Consider the following 26,359-nt stretch of genomic DNA (forward strand, 5'->3'; position numbering starts at 1 on the left):
GAGGAAGGCAAATTGTCTCTCTTTGCAGATGACATGATTGTATATTTGGCAAACCCTATTGTCTCGGCCCAAAATCACCTTAAGCTGAAAGCAACTTCATCAAATCTCAGGATACAAAATCAATGTTCAAAAATCACAAACATTCCTATACACCAATAACAGACAAACAGAGAGCCAAATCATGAGTGAACTCCCATTCACAATTGCTACAAAGAGAATAAAATGCCAAGGAATACAGCTTACAAGGGATGTGAAGGACCTCTTCATGGAGAACTACAAACCACTCTGCAAAGAAATAAGAGAGAACACAAACAAATGGAAAAACATTCCATGCTTATGGATAGGAAGAATCAGTATTGTGAAAATGGCCATACTGCCCAAAGTAATTTATAGATTCAATGCTATCCCCATCAAGCTACCATTGACTTCCATCACAGAATTAGAAAAACCTACTTTAAATTTCATATGAAACCAAAAAAGAGCCAGTATAGGCAAGACAATCCTAAGCAAAAAGAACAAAACTGGAGGCCTCATGCTACCTGACTTCAAACTATTCTACACGGCTATAGTAACCAAAACAGCATGGTACTGGTACCAAAACAGATACGTAGACCAATGGAACAGAACAGAGGCCTCAGAAATAATGCCACACATCTACAACCATCTGATTTTTGACAAACCTGACACAAACAAGCAATCAAGAAAGGATTCCCTATTTAATAAATGGTGTTGGGAAAACTGGCTAGCCATATGCAGAAAACTAAAACTGGACCCCTTCCTTACAACTTATACAAAAATTAACTCAAGATGGATTAAAGACTTACATGTAAGACCTAAAACCATAAAAACCCTAGAAGAAAACCTAGGCAATACCCCATTCAGGACATAGGCATGGGCAAAGACTTCATGACTAAAATGCCAAAAGCAATGGTAACAAAAGCCAAAATTGACAAATGGGATCTAATTAAACTAAACAACTTCTGCACAGCAAAAGAAAATATCATCAGAATGAACAGGCAACCTACAGAATGGGAGAAAAAGTTTGCAATCTTTCTATTTGACAAAGGGCTAATATCCAGAATCCCCAAATAACTGAAACAAATCTACAAGAAAAAAAATTACTCCATCAAAAAGTGGGTGAAGGATATGAATAGACACTTCTCAAAAGAAGACATTTATGCAGCCAACAGACATGAAAAAAAGCTCATTATCACTGGTCATTAGAAAAATGCAAATCAAAACCACAATGAGATGCCATCTCATGCCAGGTAGAATGGCGATCATTAAAAAGTCAGGAAACAACAGATGCTGGAGAGGATGTGGAGAAATAGGAAAACTTTTACACTGTTGGTGGGAGTGTGAATTAATTCAACCATTGTGGAAGACAGTGTGGCAATTCCTCAAGGATCTAGAACCAGAAATACCATTTGACCCTGCCATCCCATTACTTGGTATATACCCAAAGGATTATAAATCGTTCTACTATAAAGACACATGCACACGTATGTTTATTGCAGCACTGTTAGCAATAGCAAAGACTTGGAACCAATCCAAATGCCCATCTGTGATAAATTGGATAAAGAAAATATGGCACATATATACCATGGAATACTATGCAGCCATAAAAAAGGATGAGTTCATGTCCCTTGGAGGGACATGGATGAAGCTGGAAACCATCAGTCTCAGCAAACTAACACAGGAACAGAAAACAAAACACCACATGTTCTCATTCATAAGTGGGAGATGAACAATGAGAACACATGGACACGGCAGGGGGAACATCATACACTGGGGCCTGTCAGGGGGTCGGGGGCTGGGGAAGGGATAGCATTAGGAGAAATACCTAATGTAGATGATGGGTTGATGGGTGCAGCAAAACCAGTATGGCACGTGTATACTTATGTAACAAACCTGCACCTTCTGCACGTGTATCCCAGAACTTAAAGGATAATATTAATAATAAAAATAAAAAAAGACTTCTAGGACAGAAAAGAAAATTCAAAAATTGACCTACATATTCATAGATTCCTGATTTATGACCACAGTTGTACTACAGAGCTATGGGAGATAAACAGACCTCAACAGAAAATATACACATCGAAAAGTGCTCTCCACTGTTAATTATCAAGGAAAAGAAAACCGAAAGGACACTGAGATACCAGAAAATATCCAGTAGAATGGCCAAAATGAAAAAGACTGACTGAATGCTGTTGAACATATGAAGTCATTTAATACATATATGTGTTGGTGGGAGTATATATTTGTTTAATCACTTTGGAAAATTATTTGGCCATCTATATTAAACTTGGATATAATGTATTACCCAGTAACTTCACTCCTAGATTTATACCCATCATAATTCATATACATTACAAGACATGTACAAAAATGTTCATGGCAGCATTATTCATAACTGCTAAATACCAGAATTAACCAAATGCCTATAAATCATAGGATGATTAAATTGTATATAGTCATACAGTAAATACTATATAGCAATGACAATTAGTGAACCTCTGTTACATAGAATAACATAAATGAATCTCACTGTAGGAACAAAAGAAGCCAGAGTCTTTAGAGTACACACTCCATACTTCCTTTAAATAAATTTCAACAACAGGTAAAAAGTATTATCTCTGATAAAAGTAGTGCAAACAGTAGCTCCCTTTAAAAGGGAAGATAATGGGTAGAAATTGAAAGAGGGCATGAGGGGCTTCCAAGGTACTAGTAATGTTTATTTTCTGATCATTTTGGTGGTCACGTGGGTATGTTCACTTTACTTTTTGTGTACTTCAATTAAAAATTCATTTTTAAAAATGTGTATGACTTTGGAATCAGAAAATCTTAGGTTGAAATATCAGTTCTGGCACTTCCTAGCTTCAATTTTAGCATACGTGCTGCTAGCACCTTCCTCGCTTCCTTATCTTGGACAAGTAACTTAGCCTTTCTGAATCTCAGATCTCTCATCTATGAATAGGCATAGTAATTATGCCTACTTCATAGGAATATTATGCACATTAACTTAAATAACGTGCCAGTAACTTAATAAATGGTAGTCGTAGTAGCTGAAAATGGTAGAAGTCTTTCTGGGGGAAAGAGTGGAATGAGAAAAGTTATGAAAACCATAGAACAAGGAGGCACTGATAAGACCCTCTGCTCACTTCAAAGTTCCTCCAATAGGGACGGATGCTGAATTCATGCCCATTTGAGGTGGCAGCAGCAATCCTTTTGTAATCATTTTATACCCCCAACTTACACAGTCAACATTTCTTGAAGCAATAAATTTTCATCCTTTAAGTTGCTTCAGGAAGTTTAACTTGGCAACGTTCACCTACAGTTGTATTAGGCTCTCGATCTTTCTTCTCTGGGCTCATATATTAGAGGTCTGTGTTCTCACTGTTTTTTTTTTTTTTTTTTTTTTTTTTCCAGGTCAAAGCATGTATCTTGCAACCTTCTTTGAATAAGGCTCAGTGCAAAGCTGGGGCCAGTGGCCTTCACCTTCCTTCATCCTTATCTATCAAGGATTTTTTGTGAGCATAAGAGGCAGCAACTTTACTTGTATTTCATTTCATAGCTTAATCATATCTACATGCAATTAGAAAACATATGGTAAGGCATATTTGTGAAGGTCACAAAATCTAGTAGAGCTGGAATGCCAGGATTTGATTCCAACTTCTGCCACTTACTAACTGCGGAACCTTAGGCAAGTCACTGAACCTCTAAGTTTCCTCAGCTGTAAAACAATAATAAACACAGTCTACAGGTCACAGGATTTCTATGAGAATTAAATTAGTTAACAAAATAAAGCACTAAGAACTGTGCCTCGTACATAAAATATACTGCATAAGGGTTAGCTATCACCACAATAAGTAGGCAAGTTACCAACACCTTAAACGCTGAGTTAGAACAGATCTAAAAACTCTATGCTGGCCGGGTGCGGTGGCTCACGCCTGTAATCCCAGCACTTTGGGAGGCCAAGGTGGGCAGATCACCTGAGGTCAGGAGTTCTAGACCAGCCTGGCCAACATGGTGAAACCCGTCTCTACTAAAAATAGAAAAATTAGCAGGGTGTGGCGGTGGGCACCCGTAATCCCAGTTACTCAGGAGGCAGAGGCGGGAGAATCGCTTGAGCCCAGAAGGCAGAGGTTGCAGTGAGCTGAGATCACGCTACTGCACTCCAGCCTGGGCAACAGACAGAGCAAAACTCCATCTCAAAAATAAATTAACAAACAAACAAAAACTCTATATTTAAGACCTATCTTTACTTATTGAAGGAGGCCACTTCAAAATGGTAATGCTCCTGTCTAGGTTCCCCATACTTAGGGTACCCCAGACCCACCAAACCACACAGTGCCAGGCCTCTTTGTCTCCTATAATCTATTCCTCCTTAAAAACCCAGCTAGAGATTTTCTCTTCTACCCTACCAAGTAAAGAATGTGCCCGCCTTCCTTTGCATGCCTATCTCTTAGAATATTAATCCCATAAATTATAATTTCCCCAAACAGACACTGATCTTCAAGGGTATGACTATGCTTTTCTTATTACTTAATACCTAGAACTGTATTTTGCACATATTAGAAACTTGACAAAATTAAGAAACCCAAAAGACATTAAAATTCTTTCTCCCAATTTAAAAATTATGGGTACAGGGACAAGAGCAGAATTGGAAAACGTCAGTCACCCTAATAAACAAGGCACATTTAATAAACAGGATATGCATCTCTATTTTCTTCCCCATCCCCAGATAATTGTTTTTGAGTGATGAACCAAAAAAATTAAAAAAAACCTGACAATTGCACAAGTTTATAATTTGAGAAACTAGCGTGACAAAAATGAGGTCATCCCACGGATGTCATAAAATAAGCATGACTTTCTTCTCTCAATTCTTTTACTTATTGCCCATATAATTAAATACAGTTGTAATTTAATTCTGTTTGCTGTTATTTCATGCTCACAACAAAACATTTCTCTCTCTCTCTTCCTTAAGTTTGTGTAGATGATTCTATTCCCATGAGCGTCAAAGAACAGGGTTTAACAATGAAATGTTGAAAACAATCAAAACTTACAAAGAAGTTTATCTGACACACTTAATGACGGGCATAATCATCATTGTGTTGCATGGTAATTAGGTATAAAAGGCAAACAGTTCCTTTAAATGTCTCTAATTAGTACTGCTCTTAAATCTTCAAACCAAGTATTTGAGGAGTCAGCGGCAGGGAAACCTGCTCCTATAACACAATGCTTCTCAATGCTGGCTTCATATGAGAATCAGCAGGGGAGATATATATATATATATATATAATCCATATGCCCAGGGCTCTTGCCTCAAATCAATTTAGTTAGAATAGCTGGGCGTTAGACCCAGGCATCAGTACTTCCTATTACAGGTGATTACAATGTAAACTTAAGATTAAGGATTACAGCTGTAAACAAGAACATGGAAGGGAGTTGAAGTTGTCCCTTCCCTCTGTATTTCCACAGCACTGGGAACATGCTCTACTGAAGGCTCATCAAGTAATCAATCAATTAGGTAATTAACAAGTATTGATTAACGATGATCAATTAGTGTTTGTTACAAGACTTTGACACAGCTTGTTCTTTTTCTGCAATATAATACACAAGTGAGAAAATCCCTACTCTCCTCTCCCTCCTCCCAGCATTCTGTCTGGAACCTGAAACGTGGCCTGGCACCTAGAAACATACTGCCAAGTTAGCCTCAGTGTGTGAACTCTTTTTTTAATTTTAGTAAAATATACATAACAAAATGTATCATTTTAACCATTTATAAGTGTACAGTTTAGTAACAATAAGTACATTCCCATTGTTTTACAACCATCACCACCATCTATTTCCAGAATCTTCCCAAACTGGAACTCTGTACCTATTATATATTCCCTGGGTCTCCTCACCCCTCCTGCTCCTGGCAGTCTCCATTCTACTTTCTGTCTCGATGAATTTGACGATTCGAGGTACCTCGTATAAATGGAATCCTGCAGCATTTGTCTTTTTAAGTCTGGCTAATGTCTGAAAGCTTCATTCCTGCTGTAGTATGTGTCCTCTTCCATACTCTGTAAGGCTGAATAATATCCCATTGCATGTATATACTACATTTTGTTTCTCCATTCATCTGTTGACGGACACGGGGTTGTTTCTACTTTTTGGCTACTATGAATAACACTGCTATAAGCATGGCTGTACAAGATTTTTTACGCATGGCTTTACCTACCCGGCACAGCCAATATTCCTAAACAGGAATCTCACACCAGAGAAGCAAAAGGGCTTGGTGAGTGAGGAGGGAGGACCTGTAACTTGCTCCTCATCAACAAAATACAGGAATGATGACGGAAGGCCATTCCTGGGTAGGTTATATAAGACTTCATCTTAGTCAACTGTAAAGGGCTTATCCAGCTGAGTCTGAAGAAGTAAGCTGCCATGCTGTGAGAGGGACGCAAGGCAGGAACTCTAGGCAGCCTCTAGGAGCTGAGAGCAGCCCCAGCTGACAGCCAGCAAGAAAATGGGGACCTCAGCCCTACAACCACAACGAATTGAATTTGGCCAACAATCACGTAAGCTTGGAAGAGGACCTCTTCCTGTAGAAAGCTCTAGAAATGAACACGGCCAGTTAACCCTTTGACTGCAGCCTTGTGGCTGACGTCAGAGAAGATGACTTAAATAAGTCACGCCTGGACTCCTGGCCCACTGCAAACTGAGATAGCAAACATGTGTTGTTTAAGCTACTAAGTTTGTGGTAATTTATTACACAGCAATAGAAAATCAATATGCTTGCATTTCCTGAGTTTCTGTCGCCAAGAAATTTCAAGTTGCATCTTGTTCTTCTCACTTGTACTTCCTCTTTCCTCATCTCACCTGGAAAGAGGGAACTGGAAGCTCTAGGTCTTTCTTTCTCTCACATTTCCCAGAGCTTCATATGTAAGCCCCAAAAAGACCATTTAAACACCTGCTTGAAATTTACCAAATAAAATTGATTTGGCATCACAAATAACCCAAGAAGGATTAAACAGATGTTGGGGGACCCTGATGACTCACACCTTATTATAAAATATATATAAAATATAAAATATTCTCTGGCCGCTCCTGGCTATAGATCTCCAAAAAAAAAAAAAAAAAAAAAGAAAGAAAGAAACCTGTCACACATAACTGCACTGAAAAATCTACAACTAACAAATACCTCTAAGGAGAGTCAGCAGAAAGAGAAGACAAATCATTTTAAAGTGAGAATTTAATGAAAATAAACAGTTTAGTTAAAGGATAGATATAAGAAATGTATCTTTCACAAAGAAGGGACTTCCAAAGAGTCTGAAAATCGAAATGTTTCATCCTTGTCTTCAGATCTGTTCCCCTTTTTGAGAATTGTATTGCAATTTAAACTCTAGAAAGAGGCAACAGGAGCTGAGCTGCTCAGGCTTATGGAAAGAAAAGGGAGGTTCTGTGGAAACTGAATGCTGCTCATTAGGAGGCAAAGGCCAGTGGTGATGTTTCTCTCTTTTCCAGCAAGCAAGGAAAAGAAAGACCACTGTCTTCTCAATGATGCTATTTCTACTACATTCCTTCCTAGGTATCTAGCAAGGAATGGGCAGTGTCCACAATGTTTTTGAGGAAAGGAAAAAAAAAAAAGGGTCAAAAAGAGCCATCCATTTCAGAGGATATTTAGAAAATGTAAGAAAGAAGAGGTGGAGGCTCCTGCCCAGGCAGCCAGGGCCCTTGTTAAAAGCCAGCACTGCTCAAACACCTGGAATAACCTATTTGGAACCAAGAAGATCCAGAAACTGCTATAAATATCCTACATAAATTAAAACGATAGCAAGCGAAATAAAATGAGAATAGATTTCAGAGTTGTTGTGATTAAGAGGCAGATGTTTTAACATCTAGGTGAGTTTATAGAAGCCTTAGCCACCACTAGTGATAACCATGGGCTAGTTACTTACTCTTAATAAGCCTCATATAATAATACTTACCGATAGGTTAACTGTGAAAATAAGTGAGATAACTATAGATAGGTCATAGCAGAGTGTACCAAATAATAGATACTCAAAATTGGTAGTATTGGCCATTGACTAGTCAGATATTGAGAATGAGAGAAGATTAGGAAGAAACCAAATTAAAGAATTAGCGAAAAAAAAATGAAGGAGGGAAGACAAGAAGAAATAAGGAAAAGGGAAGCAAATGTAGAAGAAGATATTAAAGAATTGGATTCGTTGATTCAGTATTCAATAAATATTTGTTGCATTGGATGTATTAATCTGAAGGAGTAAAGGGAACCTTGGACATTAAAGCTGCTAAGCCAAGGCTAGGTACTGGGTCCAAAAGTGCCATGGTTTTTGTGTAGTGTAAAAATAGCATTGCGCATCCCCTTAGGAATGTAGCCCACAAGGCGCGGGTAGGCTCCTCAGAATCAGCACAGTGCTAATAGTGAGCTCTTAGACCTTTGACTACTCAAAACAATTAGCCTTCAAATCCTCAGTGTTTTCCAAGGCTTCATTAAATATTTTTCCTAATGCCTAGCAACTAAGACTAGAAGTTTTAAGGATAAAGTGAGAAGGACTAAAGGGCAGATATCAACTAAGCAGAAGACCATTTGAGAGGCTGAGAGGGCTGAGGTGGGGAAGCAGAGTGAGCGGAGCCCAAAGCTCATTGGCTCCTAGAGAAAAGAAAAGACAGAGGCACAAAGGGAGACTGGCTGGGTGCCAGGACTCAAACCGGCTGCCAAAGCTTATTTAACTTCATCTAGATGTCAAGGCAGCTGCCACTTAATTCCAGTCAGGCTCCTAAATTCCTCCATGCTTTTTTACCTCTTCCTTTTTTTGGAGCTTAACGGTACCACCCACCCTACCTCACCCCCACAAAAAAGCCCCCAGCCTGGTTATAAAACCCCAAGGGGAGCCACTCACACTGTAGGCTGCACAGGCTATAAATGTTGTGCACATTGCGGTAGAGAATACACATCTGACATCAGGCAGACTCAATCGGAAAGCTGTTTCCAAAAATATACAAACATTACAACCGGGAGCAAGTCGAATGACCCCGAGCTTTAATTTCACCTTCAGTAAAACAAAAAACTGATGCCTCATTAGGCAAGTCTAAGGTCTCCACGAGTTAATTACGGAGAATGACAGATATGTAATAGCCAACCAATAACTTAGTTTTTTCATCCCATCGCTGAGTAGCTAGTTTTGATCTGAGTGTCTACATGCACATTGTCTATCACTATGAAATATAACCTTTTGTTTTCAAGCATACTGACAACTTTCACCAGATACATCACCCAGTTACCTTCACCATAGATTCTTGGTATCAGATCACCACAAAACTGGATTATTTTTCTTCTTCCATGCCTTATCCTATACAGACAGCTTCAATTTTTGCTTTTCTGAAGACCCGGGTTAAGACAATAGTATTTATGAGAATATATACCAATTTTGTAACTGCCCAACTGGTAAAAGCCTGTATATACACTCTTAAAAATCTTTAATTATCTATGTAAAATCTAGATATAGAGCCTCTCATATGGCAACATGTGAATCACTATTTCATGGAAGGGAAAAAAGGGGTGTTTCCTCCCCAGCAAAAGTTCCCACTCCTGCAAACTGCTAATAGAGTAGCACTTTCTGGAAGAATCATTTTCACGGAAAAATAACAATAGCAGGGAGATTTTTCTAATCATTGCATTTAAAAAAAAATTATTTCTGATTATATATTTAATTTTTAAATAAGGCTTTCCAATAAAAAGGTCAAGAGTCCACCTCTGATTGTTATCTTGAAAAAATCATCTATAGGAATGATTAGAGCAGAATCTGGACAGCGGGTTTTCTGATTTTGAATTCTGTTTCCTGTATTAAACTCTACGTAACCTTTGGCAGGTTATATAATTCTATATGCCTCAGTTTTCTCATATATAAAATGGGAGTGATGAATAATATCTATCTTATAGGTTTATTGTGAGGATTAAATGATTCAGTATTTGCGAGGCATTCAGAGTGGTGACTGGCACATAATTAGTGGTATATAAATATTTTTTCCCATGGAAACATTCCTCTTCAATAAAGAAAACATGTTCTGTAGTGCACATCCTCAAATGCTCAGTACTGCTTTGGAAAGGAAGCAAATAAAAACAAACATATTCTTCCACAGTCCTTTTCCACATCTTATTTAAACGTATGACTCACTAGCATTTTCTTCTTTTACCTATTCTGCTCCTGCGGTGGGAGTGACAGATAAAACGAATTGTCCTTCCTAAAACTGGAGTCAAATCTGAAGTCAGATGGCAAGTCTTTGTTTTATCTTTCCTTTTCATGAAAGAATAGTTTCAAATGATAGTTTAAGCATCCCTAGCAAAATGCAGTCATACCAGCAACTTGCCAGATGTCTCTGATTAATTTGCCTGTGTTCCACCAGACATTCAGCATGAGCTCCTAATTTTGCTCTGATGAAGTTTTCTAAACAATATCTACATAAACAGAAAAGAAAAACTTAATCTCAGTAAAAGGTCTGACATCTGAATTCATGGTTGTCTTGGTGCTCAAGGCAGACCAGACACGGGCAGAAACGCTATGTGAGCTCTTCTCTGCCCTCTCTGCCGGCGATATTCAGTTCTCAGCCTTGAGAAGCACTGTACTTATTCAGGAACCCATATGTGACCCTCCATATATGCCACAGTTGCTGCCATCAGGTGGATCAAACCCATTCTCAATGTCCTTTTCTCACAGACCTCAGCTCTAAGGATCCAGAACTTAGTAGGCATCGATGCAATGGGCCACCTCTGCTCAACTCCACATGGATGAAGCTAGACAGCTCCCGGAAGCACCACCACTCTTAATATCAATCAATGGGGCATATTATAATAAGGCAGACTGGTGCCCAGGCTGGTCTAATCAAGGCCTTTCACATATGTGGGTAGTTCTTAGAACACTAGAGTAGGACTGAAGAGGAAAAGAACTGATCCTGATTTCAAGAGTCTTGGATTCTAATCTTAGCTCTGCCACCAACCATGGTATATTCCGTAACTCCCCAGTACCTGTGTCCTTACTTCTCTAGCAAGGGGGGTAGCATCAAACAATCTGTATGCTTCCTATGGCTCTAAGGTCTTCTGATGTTCAACATATTAAATTTAAATCAGAGATCAGAGTATCTGACACACTGTAGTACCCTGATTCATCATGAAATTTATACTACTTCAATGAAGCTGAGTGCCTGTTATAGAAACAGGATACATGCCCACTGCATGCTGCATGCTTTTGAGGATCTAAAATGGTCAGTAGGCACAAAGCCAGGTCCCTACAAAGAGCTATGATATACTGCAGGTTGGGTGCAGCTGACCAGTGATTCCACATTGTGCCCACCTCAATCTCACAGGCATAGACTCATTTTCTGTGGCATTGTCCTAAAACTGAACATAGGTCCCACTTTGTCTATAAAGGGTTCCGAAACTAAGTCATAATTCCCATCTTAGGCAATAGCAGTTACAGTCAAAACCATTAGAACTGCAGTATTCAGTAGAGTAGGCAATAGACATGTGCCTACTCAATTTTTAAATTAATTAAAATTAAAAATCCATCAGATTCAAGCTTCTTTGTAAGAAAATAAATTAAAAATCCAGTTTCTTAGTGGCACTAGCTGCATTTCAAGTGCTCAATAGCCATATTTGGCTATTGGCTACCATATCGTAAAGCATGGATTATAGAATATTTCCATCACTGAAGAAAGTTCTGCTGGACAGCACTTAATCTAGAACCTCATATTAAAATGCAGATCCTTGAAATTAGAAAGAAACAAATTTCCAGAATTTCCTATTGTCAGTAGAGTGTCATTATGAGTTCCTCCATATAAAGTAGGGAGGTACAATTAGACAATTTAAGTTACACCTTCAGACCATAAAAGTATATTTGATGGAAACAGGACAATAAAGCTGGCATGAGCTGGAGCTGCCTAGCAATTGAAGAGGCTCACTCACCACTTATGATATTACTAAGCATAGGTACCTTAGCAAAATCATAGAATACTGTGTCATGAATTATAGAAACTGAATATACAAATTCAGAATCTATCATTCCATCAAATTTTATTCTCTGGATTCTATGGGTGCTTCATATCTCCCTAATATTGTTGATTGAAGGAGAGCTAGGACTCTCCCCTCAGTTTCCTGCTCACTGTTAAGTGTTCATCAGAGATACTCTCTTAGACAAAAAAACTGAAAAGCCATTCAGTGGCTTTCTGATCCAGTATGGAAGGGTGAACTTCATCCAAAATGTAGTTGACATGTATATTAATAGAAACAGATTTAGCCATAAATTCAGGCAGGATACTTTATAAAAGTCCAACAGATAAATTAGGAGAACCAAAAAATAAACAGAGGAGCCATTATGACTGATGATCTTAAAATCTCTGATATCTAGCAGGAACTGCTTAGAAAAGTAGACAAATTAATGTATACTGTACATCATCCTTTCATCAGTGAGGGACACGTCTATCCTTTTAATGCTCTAACTTCTGGAAAATTGTTTCTTACAAATTTTTGATAGGCTGTATAATATAAAACGGATATAAAAATATTCAAAGTTTACTTTTGGCTTTTAGCCAATACTGAAACGATTTGGAAATGGAAAATGAATTTTAATATTGAGCATTTTTGAAAAATTGAAAAATTTTAAATTTCTGAATTGATAAAGTTAACTATTGGTGTTTAGCTAGCTATTTCAGACTTAAGGAGGCATCTGTACTTTTTGCAAGGGAAACTGAGGTACAAACCAGTCAACTAAAAAAGAATGTTTCCATTTTTTATTTATTCAATTTAGAACCACAAGTCTCTGTGAAAGCAGATGAGGATTGTTAGGGCATGAATGATACAGTTTTTGTCTCTTTAGGACTTAATCATTAAGAAATCAATTAGCCCATTTCTTTATCCTGACCACAACACAGACTTGTATCCACTTGGCTTGCCTTTATGGTGAGGAGAATAATCAATAATCCTTATTCAGGAGAAACAATATCCTTCCTGCATCCCATTCACTATAGACAGACAGAAAGAAGTCTGGTTTGGCACAGAAATTGTATATAACTACTGATTTTTTTTTGCCTGGTTATAGCAGAGCTAATAATTTATCCTTAAATAAAAGCAAGGAAATATGCTTATCTCAGATTTTTCAGCACCAGGAGAGTGGTGTTTTGCCTCAAGATGAGCATAAGTCTTTGAACAAAGTAATTGAACATAATCTTGGTTCAAGAGAATACATCTGGTATCATATATAGGAAGAAGTTCAAAGAAGATGAATTGCTACTAAATTTTCTTACATGTCATTCTGCATAAAAAAGTACATTGCTATTTGTAACATTTTTGTGAGTAAATAATAGATTATACTTACGTGTACATATATAGTAATGTAATGCACATTCTGTAATATTATTATATATGTATATATATACATATACTATGTAGAGTTCATATATCTCTGATATAACAGAAGAGAACACTGGATGATGTTCAGTTTTTTAAAACAAATATAAGTTTGTGCCATCTATAATTTCAGAATTCATACCATTAAAAATAATTATTACTTTTGAAAGGAAATAGATGAGAAATTTTTAGACTAATAAAAATTTTGACTTAATAAAACTGCTGAAATCCAATATTAATCAAATTTCTTTCAGTCACAGGATATTATAATTAATAATCTGGCATCACTAACTTCCTTCACAAATATTTATTGATCATTCACTGTGCTTCCAGTACTGTCAACAAACTGATTAATTAAACCTCCCTTTATAATTCTGTTGTTAAAATTGATCATTTGTTTGTCTGGGTCAGATGTTGTATCTTAATTTATAATACTTACATTCGTGAATAAGTTAAAATTTGTTTTAATTTCACAAATCTTGCATTTTGCAATAGAGATTCAGGCTCGACCAAAGCATTATCAAGGCAAAAGATTTAATTTCAATTAATAAATACTCAGTTAAAAATAGTAAAGGAAGGGAACCCTAACTCTTGATGTTTCTAATGAGTCTTTCCTGACCCAGAAAATCAAACTTTTGCCCATAAAGAAATGTATACACACACATGTGCGTGCACACACACACACACACACACATCCCTATACATGAATGCAGTGGCAAATATTTATATGCTCTTTTAAAAACTTAAATTTTTAAAAGTAATTCTAGCTTTTAATTGTTGCCTCTGCCTGAAATCCTCTTCCTGCCTGGTTCATGCTCCTTGAAGTCTGTTAAAGGTCACTTCCTCAGCCAGGCCTTCATGACAAGCCTGCTCCTGTTGTCTCCCTGACCTCCTTTCCCTTCATTCCAGATACCACCTGCTATAGTATTGGCTTTTATCATATTATTGATTCCAATTAATAATTACACATCGCTGACTTGTTTCTGTGTATACTGTTTACCGCCCCTGCTAGAAAGGCTCTGTTTCTATTCACTGAGGCATACCTAGCATCTAACACAGTGGCTGGCAGAGAGTAGAGACCAACATAAACTGGAATGAATGAATGAATTCATCTTTCTTTGAGGCTCCAGCATGTTCCTGTTTCATGACACTTGAAGACTACTAAAATGTGACTTTCTTTTTTTTTTTTTTTTTTTGGCTAACAGTCACAATTCACTGTGATGTGTGTACATTTTTAAGTTCACTCCTCTGGAAAGAGAAGTGTACACTTTCTAATACTATTTCACACCCCTAGGGTTTTCAAGATAATAGAAATAACTGTCAGTAAACTGAGCTCCTCACAGAGAGATATATATAGTACAATTTCTGCTTTAAACTTCTGCCCAATGGGAGATTTTTTTGCAAAACAAAATCATTTCAAAAACCCCTCTACCCCAAAATCTGAAAGGGTTAATATGTTCTTTATCATTAAGGAGGCTTATAAATATCACTCTCATATTTCACAATACTAAGGCCATCTGAGTTTAAAGGGTGCGGAAATTTCTTACCTGGAGTCTTTTCTGACTCTTGCTTTCTCAAAGGAAAATTCAGGGGGTTTGTTCAGGTCATAGGTCCGGGTTGTTGGCTCAGCAGACACACCAGCCTTTGCTCCCCTCCTGCTATGGAGAGAGACCAATCCAGAGGTCTTCCGGTGGACCTCAAGAGGCACTTTATCTGGAGAAGCCTGAAGCGGGCTTCCTCCCTGCATATGCACCACATCCTGCAGCTTGTTCAGCTGGATGCACTTGTTCTGGAGCTCCTCTGTGAGTTCAGCAATGGCCACAGTCTGCTTCGACAGCTGCTCCCGCAGCTCCTTCAAATGGTACTCCCGTTCCTGGATCTCAGCATCCTTCCTCCTCAACTCTCTCTCCAGCTCTGTCACCTTGTTCCGCAGAGCATCAGTGGTGAGGTTCCCAGAGTGTCCATCTGGGTGCTTGGAATGTTTAGGTTTCACTGAACCATTTCCCATTTTGCTCAGGGACCTGAGAGGGCACAGAATTGGGAAGTATCAAGTGGAGTTTCACTTCCCAACAGTTCCCACCATTCCTCTCATTCCTATCTTGTTTCATAAATAGGAACACAGCAATCATCATTGTTTGAAAAGCAATAAATTTCCCCATGTTTCCAGAAAAAAAAAAGCTATCTATTGATTTCTTTTTTCCCTCCATGAAGAGGAGTTGGCATTTGGGTTCATTCTTACCTGTCCCTTTGAACGCATAAGTATCACACCTAACATTTTGCACAAATGGTCTGAGTTACCTGCTGTTTTCTCTGGACAGTCTCTCTGAACAGCTGCCAAAAGCATCACAACAAAACTGTGATTTGGATGTCAGCATGGCAAAGATAAAATGCAAATGAGCAGCTACAACAACAGAGGCATCGAAATGTCACAACTTTCACAGCTCCCCATGCGGCAACAGTAAGAAACCTTCCCCAGATTTAGAAAATTACACATCTGCATTTCTCGGAAGACGGAAGCAGAGTTGGTGATGGTTGATTAGCACTTTCCTCCTGCTGTATGTATCTATTAAGTTTTGCATTTCTGATAACACTCACTGCTAAAACACTTCTGAATTGTGGTCACCAACAAGAAGAAGAGTTTTAAAATTGTTCTGCATCCTCTACTTTATGTCCAAAGTGGAGGATCTCCAAAATGCATGACCCATGCTGCAAGGCTCTGTTCTTTTCCTATTAAGAATGTCCTCCTACGCTGGTGTAGTGTGGGAAGTTATGAAAATTTCAAAAATTAAAAAAATGAATATCTTCGGTTCAGGCCCCAAAGTAATCATGAATCTAGTGAGTCTCCAGATGTGGTATGCAGATCAGGGGTTATGAGGGATGATTTAGTTTATTCAGAACTTGTTTTAGTCTAATAGCTATGTATTTATTTCAATATGTATTTGAAATAGAAATAACTATCACCACAAAGTTGTGATCTCATTGTTATTATTGCTTCAGTGAAGACTAAACTAGGTATTTAGGTTTACTGAGTCAATTCAATGAAAATAAAAACAAATCATCTGCAGATAATAAGCACATATGGGCAGAATCACAAAAGTAGACTTGAATATGTGAACTTTGGGAAATACTGCTCTGATTAATTATTATAATGTTTAAAGGCTTTTTAGACTAACTATTTAAACTTCATATTTTTGCACATACAGTTTTTGACAGCTGATATCGTTTGGCCGTGTCCCCACCCAAATCTCATCTTGAATTGTAGCTCCCATAAATCCCCATGTCGTGGGAGGGACCCAATGCGAGCTAATTGAATCATGGGGGCGGGTCTTTCCCATGCTGTTCTCGTGATAGTGAATAGGTCTCATGTGATCTGATGGTTTTATAAAGGGGAGTTTGCCTTTGCTCTTCCTTCGCCTTCCGCCATGATTATGAAGCTTCCCCAGCCATGTGGAACTGTGAGTCCATTAAACTTCTTTCCTTTATAAATTACCCAGTCTCGGGTATGTCTTTATTATAATAGCAACATGAGAACAGACTAATACAACAGCCATAACCCAAAAAGCATTATAACACTTGTAAACTAAGCTTGAATTACTTCTGATTATCTCAAATCAGAAGAAATGAAACTTCACAGTTTTATAACCCACACATCTGCCCCTCTCTCCCTCCAAACTTCAAACTTAAATAGAAGTGAAATACTTAGAGTTTTTTCACTAGTTCTACCAGAATAATTGTGACCTCTACAACAGCAAAGGCACAGATGCAAAGATGTAACACAGCATCTAGATTTCAAACAGATGTGACCAAACAGTCAATGCAGACTGCCTACAACGGATGGTGCAAAAAACAAATGCATTTATAAAAGCAATCTTGAAACACCTAGATATTTCTCATAGAATTCAGGTTCAAAGTGGTCATTAATAAACATTAGCTTTTGGAGAATTGCCTTAATATGTTGCAGAGATGTGGCAGGTTCAACCTTTAAGTTTCTGTTGACTTGGCAGCATTTACTGATCTTATGTATTATGAACGTATAAGAAGGATGAAGAGACTAGAATTCAAAGAAGTAGCCCTGGACATACTTGTATCCTGAATAAGCAATTCAGAATATGTTATATTGAAATCTGAGAATGAACCTGAATGAGATTATGAATTACAAGCATAAGAAAGGTGCTCCAAAAAATCTGAAATTAACGTGTACACACGTTTTTAACATGCATCAGTGAGCCATTTTCTAGACAGCCTTCTTGGTTCATGGAGAAGTATTCTTAGGTCAGTAGAGAAAGAAGGGAGATGTGATGGTAGGAGGAAAAGGATTTGCCTTATAAATAAAAGAGCATGCACAAACACTTTCCAATCTAATATTAAACTAACAACTAACTCATTTTTGTTCATGGAAAAATTGTTACTAAGACCAAAGTATCATATACCATATTAGGGGCATATCCCATCATGGATTTGCAGTCAAATTTGACACAGAAAACAGTTTTAGCATTACAAATATGAAAAGGCTTAGAATCATTTTTGCTCTATGGATGGTATTCAAAAAATTCTGTTCCAATCCAAAAATTTTACAAACTTGAAGCACAGTTAGGTAGAGGATGTTAAATTCTCCCAAAACACCAATTATCCTCTGGTTTAGTTGGAAGCTGTGTAAATCTTTCAAGCTATTTAGAATTTCAAAGAGGGGTAAAATGAGAGTAACTAACTCATCTTTCAAGTCACTAATATAATAATAATAATAATAATAATAATAATAAAAGAAAAAAAAGAAACATAAAAAAAAAGATACATAAGTAAGTTACTAAATGGCTCAATACTAGTCTGATTTCTTACTTAGTTCATCCATTTAAATATTGCTGTCCCTGAAGCCAAGGTTTCAAGTCTCTGGCTTCATAAAAGCTAATTAGATTCACTCTGTTTCCTGTATCAGTCACTAAGATAAGCTATTTCTCAAATATGTATTGCTAGCCACAAGGAGAAATGAGCCATAGGATGTTGCTCCATCAGTCTGGCAATGCAGGTTATTAAAATCATTCTTACAGTCAGAGGGCAGCACATGATGCAATAAGAAATGAGTCTGGAGATAAAGATCAGAATTTAACATGAGCAATAGAGTCAGGCCAATTAGGGTTATAAAACAATCTGCTCTTTCTCAATCTTCTATATATTCCTAAAAATCTTTGAGTCTTACTTTCTCATCTACAAAAGGGAATATATTTATATCCATCTCATAGGGTTACTATGATTATTACGTTTGTAAAGTACTCCATACAATGCCTGGCAGGTATCAGACATGAAGTAGGTAAGCAGCTCTTATTATAGTATGTAACTACAAATAGGCAATTAATATCTTGGTGTGAAGAAAACCCAGAGGGGATCATTTCTGGGTAGGACAGAAGTCTAGTAAACTGAATGTCTTCCAACAAGAGTCTTTTGTGGGTTTTTGTTTGTTTGTTTGTGACAGGGTCTCATTCTGCAGCCATGAGATGCAGTGGCCAGTGGTGCAGTCACTATAACCTGAAACTCCTGGGCTCAAGTGACCCTCTTGCCTCAGCCTTCAGAGTAGCTAGGACTACAGAGGCACACCACCATGCTTGACTGATTTTATTTTCTTGTTGAGTTGGGGTCTCGCACTATGTTGCTCAAACTGGTCTCGAAATCCTGGGCTCAAACCATCCTTCTGCCTCAGCCTCTCAAATGACAAAACTCTTTAAAGATGCACATTATTGCTTTGGGAGGGGGTGGCCGGGAGTAACGGACTCTTACTTTGCCTGGATTCTATCTTCCATTGAGAAAAGAAGTCATTTGGAAACAAACAGCCTGGAAAACAAGTTCCCCACCAAAAGATGGAGACAAAAAAAGAATTACGAATGACACAGAGCCAGTTCATAACTACAAGGACTCAATAATTGAAGCTCTGTAATTCCCTCATGTAGCCCCTATTTATTTTCACACATTGCAATGAAATGCTTAAAACACAGAGGCCCACCTAATTATGTTTGAAGGCAACCAAAAACCGTAGTTCACTCTGGAGGCAATACTCTTCTGCAGTTAGGTATAGGAGACAGCAATTGAATGAGTAGTGGCATTTCACTAGAAGAGAGGAAACTATACAAGACTACAAATTATTATATTAATGTAATCGCCATTTAGAAATTGCTGCCCACCAAGAGGTAATTAGAAGAGACATAAGAAAAGCAAAGGTGATGATGTACACAAAGAACTTAAAACAGTGTCAGGCACATAATAAGAGTTCAATAAACTAGTTTTCAATTAAAAAAAAAAAAAGAAAAGAAAAGAAAAAGTGACTGTGAAGGCGCTTGCAGGCGGATTAACACCTGGCAGTCAATGTGGGAGGAATTAAGCTTTGTTTTCTGTTTTTCCTCCAGTCCTATAGCAGTTTGAAACCAGAATCTTGGCTCTGGTCTAGATAATATCTATTTCTCTCTCTACCCATCTGGAGTCTGTTATAAATATACACAGACAAACACACACACACATATATAGATGTGTGTGTATAGCTACATGTATATCTGTCAATATGGGAGATGGTATGGTGCTGGCTAAGGTCATGGATCCAGAGTCCCAGTGGAAGCACTTTCATTTAGTGGTCTATATGCCCTCAGGCAAGATACTTGAGTGTCAATAATGGAAGAAAAAGATAGAAATATAGAGAGATAGACAAAATAATGCTGCCTGTCATTTACAGCTTTTAGAGGATTAAATGAGATAAATCATGATGAAAATTTAGCACAGGTATTAGCATATCATATTTGTTTAAGAAATATTAAATATTACTATTATTATTACAGTTAACATTATTTACCCAACAAGACAACTTATCTTAGAAGAAAAATTTATTGAACAGAAAACATGTACTAAACCAACACAATATTGAAGGAGAACTGATACTATCCAACTTTAAGGCTTACTAATAAAGTAATGGTAATCAATATAGTGTTGTATTGGTGAAAAAATAGACAAGTAGATCAATGGAACAGAACAGAGATCCCAGAGGTAGACCTAAACAGTACAGTCAACTGATCCAAAGATCATAGAATACAAAAGAGAGCAAAGACAAATCAATGGAGAAAGGATAGTCTTTTTAACAAATTGTACTGGAACAACTAGGCATTAATTTTTTAAAAAATAGAATCTAGATACCGATCTTATAACTTTCACAAAAATTAGCTTAAAATGGATCACAGACCTAGATGTAAGAAACAAAATTACAAAACCCCCAAAAGACAACATAGGAGAAATTCTAGGTGACCTTGGGTTTTGTGATGACTTTTTAGATAAAAGACCAAAAACCCTGATTCATAGACAGAAAAAAAATGATAATTTTGACTTGACTAAAATTTAAAACTTCTGCTCTGAAAAAAAAGAGAAGAGAATGAAAAAACAAGCCATAGACTGAGAGAACGTACTTCTAAAACATATGTCTAATTCTGAACACTCAATAATAGGAAAACAAACAACCCAACTGAAAAATGGGCAAAAGATCTGAGCAGACACCTCACCAAACAAGGCACACAGTTGGTAAATAAGCATATAAAAAGATACTCAACATCACAGGTCATTAGGGAATCTCAAATTTAAACAATAATGAGATACCACTACACACCTATTAGAATGACTACAATCCAAGACACTGACAACACCAAATGCTGGTGTGAATATGGAGCAACGGGAATGCTCATTCATTGCTAGTGGGAATACAAAATGATATAGTTACATTAGGGGACAATTTGGCAGCTTCTGACAAAGCTAAATATACTCTTACTCTACAAGCCAGTAATCATGCTCCTTGGTATCTACCCAACTGATACGAAACATATGTTTTCACTAAAACCTGCACATGAATGTTTATGGCAGCTTTGTTTATAATTCCCAAAACCTGGAAGCAACCAAGAAGTCCTTCAGTAGGTAGACGGATAAACAAACTGTGGCATATCCATATAATAGAATATTATTCAATAATAAAAGCAATATCAGCCAATGAGAAGACATGAAGGAACTTTAAATGCATATTGCTGGGTGAAAGAAGCCAATCTGAAAAGCCTATACATTGTATGATTTCAACTGTATAGCATTCTGGAAATGACAAAACTTGGAGACCATAAAAAGATCAGTGGTTGCCAGGAGCTTGGGGAAAGACAGAAAGGAATACGTGGGAAAGAACATTTATAGGGCAGTAAAACTATTCAATATGATACTGTAATGATATACACATTTCATTATATATTTGTCAAAACCCGTGGAATATACAAAAGGAATGAACCCCAATGTAAACTATGGACTTTAATAATAATGCATCAATATTTGTTCCATCACTTGTAACACATGTACCATACTGATGAAAGATGTTAAGAGCAGGGGAAAGTGCTGAGAGGTGGGTATATAGGAACTCTGTGCTTTTTACTCAATTTTTCTATAAATGTACAATTTCTATAAAATAGAAAGTCTATTAGTTTAAGAAAAGAATTATGTATTAAGAAATGAATGCAAGAAAGCTGATAGCACAGCCAAGGGACAGGCTGAAATGTGTGATGGATGGAAGGAGAGTAATGAATAATGAAACTGAAAAAGTAAGATACTGAAAAATTTCCTATGCCACATTATGGTATCTGAATCTTAAGATACACTAAATTTTCTAGTTATGTGGTCAGATTTGTCCTTTAGGAAAATAATATTCTCATAAATAAGGAATGGGGTAAAAAGAGCTTAGAGGAAGTAAGACAAGGGAAGACACTATTGCACCAATCCAAATAGGAGGTGATAGTTTCAGGATTAAAGCTCAGAGTCCCAACACTATTTAATGACTTGAACTTCTTGAACTCAAGAAAAAAACTGACCATCTCCGTGGTAGCCAGAGAGAAAAACATTGCCATATGAGATTCAATAAAAGTTACAGCTATATGTAATACTGCAATGTCCTTCCCTTCAATAAATCATGGAAACCAGAATTGATTTTTTAATGATAATGGGCAGTTGAGCTGGAAATCAGAAGAGTGAATTATACAGTCTTCTACAGATAATATTCTAGGTGGATAGGAAACCGATACATTTGTGTTACCATTAGCTTGTCTCTCTAAAGTTCCTTTAGAAAATAATTGAATATATAAATCCCTGATTCTTCTCCCTGAAGCAAACCACACAGAGTTGTTCTTGTGAGAAACAGCTCACTTTCACATCAATGCCACAATTAAAAGTATCTGTCCATCCGACTTTGTGACTGTTGACCCGGGGCTCAGTTTGGAATCTACTGCTTGTTTTCTCTGTCCACGGCATCCTGGCTGGAGAAAAACTTTCTCTTTTCAGGAAATCATATGACCTTATTGTACCAAAGTTGCAGCTACTCTGGAGGTTACTTATCTCTTTAAAGTGCCTCCCTCCCACCCCCCCAGCAGAATGTTCGCGGTGAATTTTATGAATGCCACATATCCTATATTTGACTGCCAAATTCAGCTATTTTGGGGGCTACATTAACAGATAAACAAGCAAACACACAGAAATGTAGGTCTGTAAGTCTAGGTCACAAGATCATAGCTGACAGAATTTTTGAGTGGTGGCAAGAAGAAAGACGATGAGGATTTGAAAGTTTATATTGTGGCAACTGGGTAAAAGGTAATGTCATTGACCAAAATGAGGAGCAGATTTGAGGGATAGGACAGTGAATTTAATTTTGGATATACTCAGTTTGAAGCATCAGTGGAAACTTTAAGGTAAAGAAGTTTAGTGAGCAGTAAGAAATGAGGGACAAGAAAAGCTAAAGAAAGAGGAAAGCTGAAAATATTAAGCAGTTATTGATACATAAATAGAGGCTGAAGTTGATGAATTGGATGCAAGTGCCCAGGATATTAGCGATGAGGAGAGGAAGAGTGTCTAGGTCTATATGAGGTTGGAAAGAAAACTGTTTAAGATATGGTAAGAAGGTACTGCTTTGGTTTAAGTGAGAGAGGATGTGAAGAGATTAATATTAAAAGAAGAGGATGAGTAGGAGGAACACTGCAGGATAGCATCTCTAATGTAGTAATTAAATGGATGTGCATGGGAGGGCAATCAAAATGATTTCAATGTTTTGATCTTAGGAGGCTTGAAGGAAAGTAGTACTATCTACTCTTCATTCATTCAGTCATTCAAAAAGAACACATAGGGCACCGTGTATGGGCTAGACACTGTAGCACTGACAGAAGTCAGGAGAATGAGCATGCTTTGAAAAGACAGTAATGAGTCTGGATTTACATATATTGAGTTTGAAATGCTTGTGGGTCATCATGATGCAAATGTCTAGCAGGTAGAAGCAAAAAAGAAAAGTCAAGGGAAGAGATTGCTCCATAGAAGACTTGAAGTATCATTTGTAGATGAGATCACTAACGGAGGTAAGAAAGGAATGTCTCTATTGTTACCTATGAACATATAGGTAATATCTGTGGATATTATTTGTGGGAGAAGAGGAGGAGAAGCAAACCACAAAGGAGAAGGAACACGTGTACCAATAAGAGATTTAGGAGAAGCATCAGAAAGGCCATGCAGATAAGATCCTTAAGAGGTGAGCAGGCTGTACCTCACATCCCACAGGCCTGTCACAGCAAATGAGATCAGAGAGAAAAGTGCTGAATCTGATTTGTCAAAGAAGAGTGGGGATAGACACTCAACTACAAAGGACCGTGGAAAGAGCTGACACTAAGAGTAGAGCCTGCAAGACAATATCACGGTTCCTGTGAGGGATTTTTAAAATAATGAAAACTTGAAAATGTCTGTAGCTCCAGGATAATGAAGCACAGGAGATAGGAAAAACGAAAACGTGGGAGAAGAAGAGATAATTCATAGGCAAAATAGCCTGGAAGAAGCAAGACAATAAGGGATCACAGGACTTGGGCAACAGCCAGGCAACATATGCCTTCACTGTGAGGTGAATTCTCATTAGCCTCACTTGTAATGACTTCATAGAACTGGAGTTAAGGATTTCATGTAAAAGAGAAAGATCGCTGGGCATCATCTTTTCAGGTCGTTTATTCTTAGTCACACAGCGTTCCAATGGAGAGGATGCGCTCTAATTCTCCATAGAGAATTCTCTACCATATTAGCTCATACCCTCCTGTGCAAAACTAAACAGGAGTACTGAAAACAGCTAGTGTATGTTATGTGGGATGATCGCCTTCTTCATGAGTTAAATAGAAACTTGCAAAGAAAAGAGACAATTTCTAAGAAACTCTAAGTATGGGGGTGTGGTGGGGTGGGGGGTAGGTGTATGTCGCTCTCTTCCTTAAAAAAAAAAAGAAGAAGAAGAAAGAAAAAGCCCCTGGGAACTTGGGGAACAAGATGAAGATAAGGAAATCAAGGCATTTGTCCCAGCGTCACCCTTCCTACCTACTAATTTTGCATGCATCGTTTTTATTGTCAGCTCTGGCCTCAGCTGCTTTGTAGTTGCACCGTAGTTCTTCTCAAAACTGAACCTATTTCTTCTCTCATCCCCAAAGTGGCTGGTTTCTGGGCTTTGTTTGCTCTTGTTTCTTCATCACCGAGAAATACAGAAATATGAAAGCGCCTCACGGTGCCGAGAGTGACAAAAGGACACCCACACAAGTTTACCAGGACTCCTGAAAGTCCTCGCCTGAGGACTGTCCCCTAGCAACTACCCAGAGCTCGACGAAGCAAAGCCGGGAGCGCAAGCCCTGACAGCACCGCCAAGCCCCTAGCTCGGAGCAACAGCCTCCACCGCTGCTCCTCGCTAAACCTAGAGAACCCTGAGGACTCCCCACTGGGGCTGAGCCCCTCCCGCCCTCAACAGAACCTCTAAACACAAGTAGCCTTTCCCTGCCTCCAGGAGCTCACGAAACGCTGCCACACCGAGCGAATGCAACGCGTGCACACGTCCACACTCGAACAGCACAAGCAAGAGACCGGCTGGGTGTGGAATAGATGCGCACATCGCGCAACGCATTCACAGCATGCACACGCGCGCACCCCGACCCCGTCCCTCCCCTCGCGCCCTCACACCCCGGCGCCCAAGACCCCCGGCCCACGAACCTCACCAGACAGCCGGGTAACTTTCCAGGTGCGCAGCTTGTCACCTCGGCGCGGCCGCCCCTGCGTCTCAGCGTCCTCTCCCACGCCGCCCTCCCCAGCCGCCTGCGGCGCCGGAGCTCAGCGCAGGTCAGCTCAGCCAGCCCCGCCGTGCACACGGTGCGCAACGTGGGCCCGGGGCTGCCGGCTCAGTCGCTCCGGCTACGTGTGAGCCGGGGGCGCGGGTTAGCGCGATGCGGGCAGGAGCTGCGGCGGCGTCGGTGCTGCCGCCTGGCTCCGCGGCGGGGGCCGGTGCAGAGGAGACACGCAGGGAGGGAGGGAAGAGAGGAGGGAAGGAGGGAGGGGGTCAGCCGGGGCTACTGCCTGGAGAGTAGGGCGCCGGCTTCCCTAAAGGTGGGGTCACCCGCGCCCGCACCCACACTAGCCCGAACCTTTACTCCCGACACAGCCGCAGTCTGCACTTTATACCCCATACCCTCCAGAGTGAGGCAACTTAAGTAGGGCGATAACATCGTGGTTGTAAGCATTTTTGTTCATGTTATTATTTCTATTTCAAGTGTGTGGGACGAGGGGAGTGGAAAGTTCAGGGAGGTGTTCATTTTTACCTTCCCCTCCCTTTCCTCCATCCTTCCAGTCTGTTTTCACTGCAGGCTCTCTCCACTTCGCCTTCCCTCCCAGAGCTCAAACAGGCGCACGTACCCTGGACATGCCCTCCTCTGTCACACCAATGCCTTTCTACGAAGACATGTGACCCCGAAGCAGCTTGTCGACGCGCCCCTCCCGGACGCTGGGGCCAAAACTTACATCTAGTTTGCCAGTTCACGTGATGCTGGGGGCAGGGGTTGAATCCAGTTTCGAGGGACAGAGATTATACCTTCCGAATCTGCAGGTCTTTGGGCAGGGAGCTTTCTTGAT

At 38.8% G+C, this 26,359-nt stretch overlaps 1 protein-coding gene across 5 annotated transcripts in view; it reads right to left on the reverse strand.

Annotated features, from left to right (window-relative positions):
• The window catches only part of PRKG2 (protein kinase cGMP-dependent 2), a 120,876-nt gene extending 94,717 nt beyond the window's left edge, over positions 1–26,159 (reverse strand). The window contains exons 1-2 of one of the 5 annotated variants that reach the window (XM_063663796.1): positions 26,050–26,159; positions 14,956–15,429 (exon numbers count right to left, since the gene is read on the reverse strand). In XM_063663796.1, coding sequence (XP_063519866.1) covers positions 14,956–15,416 — 461 coding nt within the window. In that variant the 5' untranslated portion in view covers positions 15,417–15,429; positions 26,050–26,159. Of the gene's footprint in view, positions 1–14,955; positions 15,430–25,447 lie in introns of all 5 variants that reach the window. The other 4 variants (XM_054486361.2, XM_054486360.2, XM_063663797.1 and 1 more) reach the window with 4 other exon arrangements.
• Positions 26,160–26,359: the final 200 nt, after the last annotated feature.

The sequence above is a fragment of the Pongo pygmaeus genome, chromosome 3 (assembly GCF_028885625.2).
Source record: "Pongo pygmaeus isolate AG05252 chromosome 3, NHGRI_mPonPyg2-v2.0_pri, whole genome shotgun sequence".
In the NCBI taxonomy this organism is placed as follows: Eukaryota; Metazoa; Chordata; class Mammalia; order Primates; family Hominidae; genus Pongo; species Pongo pygmaeus.